This window comes from Numenius arquata, chromosome 10 (assembly GCF_964106895.1).
Source record: "Numenius arquata chromosome 10, bNumArq3.hap1.1, whole genome shotgun sequence".
In the NCBI taxonomy this organism is placed as follows: Eukaryota; Metazoa; Chordata; class Aves; order Charadriiformes; family Scolopacidae; genus Numenius; species Numenius arquata.
The window spans coordinates 23,055,431-23,064,732 of NC_133585.1; the positions used below are offsets into that span (position 1 = coordinate 23,055,431).

General features: G+C 55.4%; 1 protein-coding gene across 1 annotated transcript; it reads right to left on the reverse strand.

Annotated features, from left to right (window-relative positions):
• Positions 1 to 4,432: 4,432 nt before the first annotated feature.
• LOC141469620 (maestro heat-like repeat-containing protein family member 7) lies at positions 4,433 to 8,873 on the reverse strand. Its single transcript, XM_074155167.1, has 9 exons — positions 8,725 to 8,873; positions 8,230 to 8,377; positions 8,016 to 8,138; positions 7,411 to 7,590; positions 6,975 to 7,130; positions 6,262 to 6,363; positions 6,000 to 6,102; positions 5,698 to 5,757; positions 4,433 to 5,425 (listed from the first exon to the last, which is right to left on the reverse strand). Exons 1-9 carry the CDS (start codon positions 8,865 to 8,867, stop codon positions 5,274 to 5,276), a joined length of 1,167 nt encoding a protein of 388 aa, XP_074011268.1. The 5' UTR covers positions 8,868 to 8,873; the 3' UTR covers positions 4,433 to 5,273.
• Positions 8,874 to 9,302: the final 429 nt, after the last annotated feature.

Sequence of the window (9,302 nt, forward strand, 5' to 3'; positions counted from 1 at the left end):
CAGGTTGCCAAGAGAAGTTGTGGATGCCCCATCATTGCAAGTGTTCAAGGTCAGGCTGGATGGGATTTTGATCAACCTAATCTAGTGGAAGACGTCTCTGCCCACGGCAGGGGAGTTGGAAGTAGATGATCTTTGAAGGTCTCTTCCAACCCAAACCATCTGATATTCTATGATTTAGAGAGTGTGAGGAGGTGTCTTAGATGTCACCATTCACCATCTTGCCAGCTACAACACAAGATTGTTGCCAGTTTCCACTCCCCTGCCAACCTCAATTCCCCAGCTCCATTGCTGACCACAACGTCATACGGTATGGACTACCCCTCTGGTCATTTGATTTGGTTGTTCCAGCTGTGTTCCCTCCCAACTACCTGTCTACTGTTACGGATTTACGCACACCAGCCACCATAACAGGGTCCGACCCTAGGATCCTTCTGATTAATGGAAGGTCTGAGTGAAGGTTTCCAACTGCTCTTTTATCAGTTCCCAGGTGGCAGCTCGAGCTGGGTGCCTCCAGAGGGGGACCCCCACCCCACATCACACCCCCCAATTACACCCGCACCAGCCATTACCCAATGCCCAAGTCTGATCACTTAATTCTGGTCATTGCCCTCCTGACTTTTGAATGGTTTCGTCGCTGGCCTGGCCGCCTTCTGAAGTTACCTTATTCGTCGTACATCCTTGACACCACGGGCAAGGGCCTGGCAGGGGTGGCCAGGGGAGCAGAGGAAGAAGACGGTCCCACTGTAAACCAGGAGGAAGAGATGCTGCGTCCTCTCCCTTCCCAACACCCTTCAGGCCACTGCAGGCTCGCTTGGGCTGCGAGGAGGGGGTGTGGAGGAGGTGATGGCGGGCAGCCCCATGGCAAGCACCACCCCCCACCCACCCTCCTCCACACCACCACCATCCCGGCGGCCTCACCCTCACCTCCGCAACACCCTCAGGCGGATGCCGGTGGCGATGGCAGCCAGAAGCCCGCTGGCACATGAGGCGTCCAAGACGGGTCGGGGCCTTCAACCTGAGGCTTTTGGCTGTAAAAAGGAGGCTTTGGGCACGGAAAGGTTGGGCTAGATTCTAACAATGGCTTTTTGGACCTTGAAAATGAAGGGAATGCCTTGGTCGTGGCCTGAGCTGGCTTTGGTACCCAGTAACTCCCCACAGGACACGAGTCTCCTGTCCGGAGTGAGCAGCGTGAGGGCTGAAGCCTGAAGGCGTGGGCTGAGAGAGATCTGATTGGCAGGGTAGCATGGGAAAAAGAAGTGGAGGGAAGAGGGGCCCAAGAAAGCTGGTTGGCATTCAAGGATTGCCTCCTCCAAGCTCAGGAGAGGTGCATCCCAAAAAAGAAGTCAGGCAAAATAGCCAGCAGGCCTGTGTGGATGAACAAGGAACTGCTGGACAAGCTCAGGACCACCCTCTTAGGAGGCCTATAGACAGTGGAAGCAGGGACAGGTAGACTGGGCAGAATATAAAGAAACTGACCGAGTGGCCAGGAACCAGATCAGGCAAGCGAAAGCCCAGGCAGAACTATATCTAGCCAGGGACATCAAAAACAATAAGAAAAACTTCTACAGATATGTCAGGGATAAAGGCAAGACTAGAGAAGTTGTGGGCCCTCTCCAGAAGGAAACGGGAGACCTGGCCTCCCAGCATATGGATAAGGCTGAGCTACTGAATGAATTTTTTGCCTCAGTCTTCACCGGGCTCTAACCATGCTGCCAAAGTCACGGAAGGCAAAAACAGGGCCTCTGAGAATGAAGAACTGCCCACAGTAGGAGAAGATCAGGTTCGAGACCACCTAAGGAACCTGAAGGTGCATAAGTCTGTGGGACCTGATGAAATCCACCCACGGGTCCTGAGGAAGCTGGTGGACAAAGTTGCTAAGCTGCTTTCCATCATATTTGAGGAATCGTGGCAATCTGGTGAAGTTCCCGCTGACTGGAAAAAGGGGAACATAACCCCAATATTCAAAAAAGGAAAAAAGAAGACCTGGGGAACTATAGGCCAGTCAGCCTCACCTCTGTGCCTGGCAAGATCATGGAGCAGATCCTCCTGGACTCTCTGCTAAGGCACATGGAAAATAAGGAGGTGATTGGAGACAGCCAGCATGGCTTCACCAAGGGCAAATCATGCCTGACAAATTTGGTGACATTTTACAATACTGCCACAGGCTTGGTGGACAAGGGCAGAGCAACAGACGTCATCTACCTGGACTTACACAAAGCATTTGACACTGTCCCGCACGACATCCTGGTCTCAAAATTGGAAAGTCATGGATTCAATGGACAGACCACTCGCTGGATCAGGAACTGGCTGGATGGCCGCACTCAAAGGGTTGTGGTCAATGGTTCAATGTCCAGTTGGCGGCCAGTGACGAGTGGAGTTCCTCAGGCGTCGGTACTGGGACCAGTGCTGTTGAACATCTTTGTCGGAGACATGGACAGTGGGATAGAGTGCACCCTCAGCAAGTTTGCCGACGACACCAAGCTCGGTGGCGCGGTTGACACACTGGAGGGAAGGGATGCCATCCAGAGGGACCTGGACAGGCTTGAGAAGTGGGCTCATGCAAATCGCATGAAGTTCAACCAGGCCAAGAGCAGGGTCCTGCACCTGGGAGGGGGCAATCCCAGGCACACATACAGGTTGGGCGGAGAATGGCTGGAGAGCAGCCCTGAGGAGAAGGACTTGGGGGTGTTGGTGGATGAGAAGCTCAACATGAGCCGGCAATGTGCACTGGCAGCCCAGAAAGCCAACCGCATCCTGGGCTGCATCAAAAGAAGCGTAGCCAGCAGGTCGAGGGTGATTCTGTCCCTCTACTCTGCGCTCGTGAGACCCCACCTGGAGTACTGTGCCCAGCTTTGGAGTCCTCAACACAGGAAGGACATGGACCTGTTGGAATGGGTCCAGCGGAGGGCCACAAAGATGATCAGAGGGCTGGAGCACCTCCCCTATGAAGACAGGCTGAGAGAGCTGGGGTTGTTTAGCCTGAGAAGAGCTCCGGGGAGACCTCATAGCAGCCTTCCAATATCTGAAGGGAGCCTACAGGAGAGCCGGAGAGGGACTCTTTGTCAGGAAGTGTAGTGACAGGACAAGGGGTAATGGTTTTAAATTGGAAGAGGGGAGATTTAGATTAGATACCAGAAAGAAATTCTTTACTGTGAGGGTGGTGAGGCACTGGAACAGGTTGCCCAGGGAAGTTGTGGATGCCCCATCCCTGGAAGTGTTTAAGGCCAGGCTGGATCATAGCATCATCTAGGTTGGAAGGGACCTTCAAGATCATCTAGTCCAACCATCAACCTAACTCTGACAAAAAAAACATCACTAAACCACATCCCCCAGCACCATGTCAACCCGTCTTTTGAACACCTCCAGGGATGGTGCCTCAACCACTTCCCTGGGCAGCCCATTCCAGTGCTTGATAACCCTTTCAGTGTGGATGGGGCTTTGAGCAACCTGGTCTACTGTGAAGTGTCCCTGCCCATGGCAGGGGGGCTGGAACTCGATGATCTTCAAGGTCCCTTCCAACTCTAACCATTCTGTGATTCTATGATTCTATGAATGGAGTCTGTGGGTGTTTTGTGGAATTTTTAGGGACTTTTACAGGGGTGGTGCATCTGATAGCGAGCATAAAATATGGTTCCCTTTCTCTTAGAATAATATAGTTACTAAGTTGTGTGATACTTTTGTTCAATTAAAGCTTTGCAATGCTGTTAGCAAAATAAGTTACAAATTTGTTTAGATAAAGGGGAATTCTGAAAACTCTGTCCCTGAGCACAATAGATAAAGAAGTTACACTAGAATAAGCTGGTTTTGTAGTGTGCAGACAAGAAGTTTTGAAACCAAGCAAAAAGAAGGAGTCGAGCATGCGGGAATACTGAGTTCAACTAGCGGACATCGTGAGGAAGACTATTGATGACCACCAAAAAACCCTGACAGACCACCAAAGGACATAAATGTGCATGCATCAAGGACATTTACATATATTAATGAGACCTAAGAAAAGTATGAATATGTTAATAATTTCTTGGGAATCTAATGGATATGTATACTTCGAGCACATATGTCTGTAAGCAAGGAATCCGGTGCGCACACATTAGGAGGAGCGATCCCCTGTGCGCCCAGCGCTGCAATAAAGAATGCCTGCTTTCTACAACTCCAAACTGAGTCTTAGAGAGTTCCTATTTTGCTGACTTATGGTATCACATCCACTGAGGGAATGCTACCTGTGAGATCCGTCAAAGGATGGGAAGGAGAGTGGTGTTCCCAAGGATGCATTGGATAATGCGGGATCTAGGCCTGACATTCATGCTCTGGTGTGAGGGGTGGAGAAGGGACTGCCGGGGCTTGACCCCGGCCGGTAACGGAGCACCAGCCGCTCGCCTGCTGCCCCCGGCGCGACAGGGGAGAGAATCATAAGGGTGAAAGTGAGACAATTCCTGGGTAGAGGCAATAACTTTAATAATTGAAACAAAATAAAATAATACAAATAACAAATTGTAATGAATAAGAAAATAACACAGAGTGAGAACTAAACTCCGAGACAGACAAGCAATGCAAATGAAGGCACCACCAACCAACCGATGCCCAGCCAATCCCTGAGCAGTGGCCCCCCCTGTGCCAGCCTCCCCCCCAGGTTTACCGCTGAGCATGATGTCATATGGCATGGAATGTGGTCATGGAATGTGGAATTTGGTCAGCTGGGGTCAGTTGTCCCAGCCGTGTCCCCTCCCAACTCACTGGTGCCCCCCAGACGGGGGAGGGCAGAGAAGCAGAAAGGGCCTCGATGCTGCTTACACACTGCTCATCAATAACAAACACATCCCTGTGGGATCAATGCTGTTTCCAGCATGAATCTAAAACATCGCCCCATGTGAACTACTGCAAAGAAAATTAACTCTATCCCAGCCAAAATCAGCACAGCTCCCCGGAACAAAAGAGGATTCTGATGCCAGAAGAAATGATGACTCCAGAGCTTTGCGGAGCATGGGTGCCTTTCCATGCCCTGAGATGTCTCCAGAGGGACAGGTTAGGCTCAGGCTTCTCTCCTCCTCCCCTCCGGGCTTTGTGGTCTAGGGGGGCAGCTAGGGCTTTGCTGTCAGGACAGCCTGGGTCTGGGCTGCTGTCCTGCAGGCGGTGGCAGAGGCCAGGAGTGACACTGTCTGCTCGGCACACTCAGGGTGGTCCTCATGGGAAGGACACCGTGGCACTGGGCTGCTTGTTCCAGCTTTATTTAAAAAAAAAAGAAGTATTCAAATAAGGCCATTTTCCAGAGGCTTATTTCACCTCTCACTGTCTCTGCAGAGCCAGCAGCACAGTGTTTGTAGGGACCATCCTGAGGTTCGCTGCTTCCTTGGTGTCCCCAGGATCAGCAAGGTCTGAGCTGCCAGGCACTGGACTGCGGGTTCAGCATCGTACATCAAGTCCTTGAGGGCTGTGACAGAAGGAAACACAGCAGTGGTGAAACCCCGCTGTCTGCAGAGACCCTCCCGTGCCAGTCCTGTCTGTCTCTTTCTCTGGCCAGGAGGAGCAGGTGAGGCCATCAGAGCAGCTGGAAGCTGCTGCTCAGGAAGGCCCATGTGCCACTCACACCTCCCTCTGCCCCTGAAGCAGTTCCCTGCAGCAGGGCCCAGGATGGCAGCACCCTGCCCAGGCTCTGTCCCGTGCCCCACCAGTCCCAGCCAGCACAGCACTGCCCCTGCTCACCGTTGCAGATATCCTGCAGCTTCATCTCATTTTGGTCTCCCAGGCGCCGCGCACCAAGCCCTAGGCACAGAGCTTTGTCAGACCTCCGCTCCCCAGCACGCCTCGGCAGCGCGACCCCCTGGCCCTGCAGGCTCGGCCGCACGCCCTCCTGCCCCCCGGCAGGGCTGAGCCCAGGGAAGGACAGTCCCCGAGGGGGGTGGGACGCAGCAAGGCTCCCAGTGAGCCCACCTGCGTGGTGGGCCCTCCTCGGGGCAGCTGGGGGCCAGGCTGCCAAAAGAGGGACCCCAGGGGCTATGGCTCACCAATGAACCTGATGGCTGTCTCTCGCAAGGTGGCCTGAGCATTATTCAGGTATGGCAGGCTCTGCTTCACGTATACTTCCACCTTGCTCCTGTCCTGCAGCAGCTGGAGAGAGCACAATGGTATGGGCATGTCAGGGAGAATGCAGCTCCAGGCTGTGGGCTCCAGGCTGGAGCGGGGCAGGCGAGGCAGAGCTGCACAGCCCACACCCCAGACCTGGGGGGACATCCCTCATCCAGCCTGGGCCTTGGGGGTTGTCCTCACCGAGTACTCAACAGTCCTCCACATCTGCTGTGGCTGCACCAGGTCTTTGAGTTCTCCCCACGCGAGGAGCTCTGCTACAGCAAGGAGGGCTTCCCTGGAGGCCTGCAGAGCGGCAAAAGCTGGGAGATGGCACCACAGTCTGGGGAAGGAGACCTGGAGGCCCTCTCCTCTTGGCTTCGTTCCTGGTGTGATCCTGCCCTTGGGGAGGTGGGACATGCCCTGGCCTAAACATCTGGGGGTCTCTTGGGCACAGCCTGGGGTGACAGGGATTGAGCCTCCCAAGCCTTGGCCTCCAGCAGCTGCAGGGAAGCCTGTAGGGACGCACGTATTCACACCTCGGGCCACAGGCTGCTGCAAGCAAGCTGCAAGCACCTGCCGGGCAAGGCAGGTGTGGGCAATGCCTGTGCCAGCTTCTCTGCCCCTGCTGGCACGGGGTCTACAGGGGCCCTTCCTCCGGGGCTGCGCTGGAGGAGGGCTGAAAGGAGGAAGCATAGCTGGGAGGGGACCCCAGCACCCCCTCCACTTCTGCAGCAAGAGGCACAGGGGGGTGCGGAAGGAAGGACAGGAGCTCTGTCCTGTCCTCAGTGACTTGGGCAGTGGGACCCCAAGGTGACACATGCTCTCACAGTCCAACTGCCAACAGCTCTTGGCCCTGATTTCCAGGGGTTCAGCACGCCCTTCCCTGTGTCACTGGCCACCTTTGAAATCTGTACCTTGGACACGCTGTCCGTCTTGTCCTGTGTGTGAAAGAAGAGCGGGAGCAGGGTCCTTTGCACTTTCTTCTTCATCATCCTCTTTTCGTTCCCCACCACAGCCTTCACCAGATCTCTGAAGAGGCTGATGGAGAGCTCTCGCAGCTGGCTGGACTCCTGGTAGGGAGAAGGAGAGGGGGACTTGAGAAAGAGCCCCTCCCTGCTTACTGTGAGCATTAGCCCAAGGGCGTGAGCCTGGCAGAGGGGAGGGGAGATGCTCCGGGGCCAGATTCTGCAGGAGGGAGAAGCCGTGCTGGGCTGCAAAGCCCAGAAGCCATCCCAGCAGAGCCCAGGGGAGCAGACCCTGCTCCAAGTGCTGCCCACAGGGCTGGGCTGAAGGGCAGCTCTCATCGCAGAGTGCCCATCTGCAGGGCTCAGTCTCCCACATCAGCCTTACAGCATCAAAGAGGGGCAGGAGCTTCTCCTCCTCCAGCTGCACAGCAATGGGGCTGGCCTCCTTCCCCTCCAGGTGACCCATCACATTTCCGAAGATGACCAGGATATTTGTCTTGATATCGGTGTCACCATCCTTGAGGAACTCGCTGATTTGTGGCAGGAGGACTGGCATTTTTCTTGCCTGTACAAAAGACAGTTTTCTTCTTTGTGAAATGGTCAAAGACCACCCTGGCAAAAGTGTACCAGCCTCCTGTCTGGCGTCCTGGCAGGTGGTGGCACAGGCATCTCTGCGGCAGCCTCCTGGTAGGTGGTGGCCAGGGGCACACTGATGGGGACGCGGGAGAGCAGGGGTAGGCCAGGGAGGGCAGGAAAGCAAAGACTCCCGGTCCCCATCTCAGCCGCTCCCTTTTCCTGCAGGCCCAAGGGGGCAGATGGCTTGGTAACCCTCCATGCCTGGAAAGCTCCCCAGGCAGCCACCAGGCCCCACCGTGGCATCTGGTGCAGTCATCCCACTGCCCATCTCCCAGCCACAGCCAAGCCACCACCTCACCCACTGCCCCAGGCCCCGACTGCCAACGTGCCTCCCCTTGGCGATGCCCTGCTCACCATGTCAGGTCTCTCCGACAGCGGGATGAGGCGTCTGAGCAACAGGGAGACTGTCATCAGGCTTGAACGCCTCTGACAGGTGTTACCACAATCCTCTGACTGACACTCAGTGGAGGCCAGCAGCTGAAACAAAAACAGGAGTGAGATCCTGGCAGAGCCTGCCGGGCTTGCTGAAGGTGACCGAGGCCTTTTCACTTTTGTCAAGGTAACTCACAGCCAAGTGAGTGATGTAGGCGTTCTCTATGGTTGACTCCACCGGGGAGTGTGATTTCCTTCTCCGGAGTTGGCTGAGGAGCTCCTCGAAGATCTTCTCCAAAGTATGAGGGACGGAAAGCATCACCTCCCACATTGCTGTGCCATTGCTGCAAGCCAGAGCACTCTGTCAGCAGGGCCACCTCGGCCACAGCAGCATGGCTGAGGCCAGCCCCGCACCACGCAGACCTTGCCCCTCGGTTGGGATGCCCTGGGCAGCAGGAAAGGGCTGAGGTGGTGTTCCCTGTGGGGCTGGAGGAGCATGGTGGCAGGGCTCTGGCTTGGCCAGCTTTGGCTTCTGTGGGCCTGGCAACTCACTGGATCGGGGAAGCTTGGTGGGATGGAGGGCCCTGCTCCTTGGGGATGTCCTGCAGTATTCTTTGAGTTTGGCAGCCAGAGAGTCTCTGGACCCCTCTCCCCACAGGCAACAAGCCCTCATGGCTTTTGGGGCCAGTACCTGTCTCCTGGTGGAGAGAGCTTTAACAGGGTCAGGACCACTTTGGTGGGGTCCTGGTCGGTCAGCGTGAGAAGCAGTGACCCCACACTCTGCCGGGCTGACTCCATGTTGATGCATTCCAGGTTTTCGTGGATGCAGCTCATGATTTTTGGCACCTGGAGGGGACACAGGAGAGGATGGGGGTGCCCCTGGAGTGCAGCCATTTCCTCAGCTGTCCTTTCCATCCCTCTCTGCTGGCGTAAGGTGGCTTCAGGTGCCTGAGACACCTGGGTTTGGGAGGGAGGAAGGAACAAGGCCTGACAGGGCTCAAGAGCGGGTCAATGCAGCCACAGGGCACTTACATCTGCCAGCCAGGAGCTGGGGTATCTCATGAACAGATCCAGCACGCTTCTTGCTGCCTCCTTGTCAAAGATGCTGGAGTCTCTCATCGCCTCGATGGCTGCAAGAACGACGTCTGTCATCTCCCAACGTCTGAGGTGTTCTGCAAACTCCTATGGGAGGAAGGAAGGAAGGAAGCGAAGACATGTCACACCGAGTCCCTGATGGTGCTGTTTAGCTGGGCAGAGTGAGCAGCCTCG

Excerpts from the sequence above, each read along its gene's own strand:
- LOC141469620 (XM_074155167.1), bottom strand. The coding sequence starts at position 8,867 with ATGAGCTGCATCCACGAAAACCTGGAATGCATCAACATGGAGTCAGCC. Across the intron at positions 8,139-8,229 it reads CCTACATCACTCACTTGGCT|CTGCTGGCCTCCACTGAGTG; the intron begins GTGAGTTACCTT and ends TTTTTGTTTCAG. Across the intron at positions 5,426-5,697 it reads GCTGCAGGATATCTGCAACG|CCCTCAAGGACTTGATGTAC; the intron begins GTGAGCAGGGGC and ends CTTCTGTCACAG.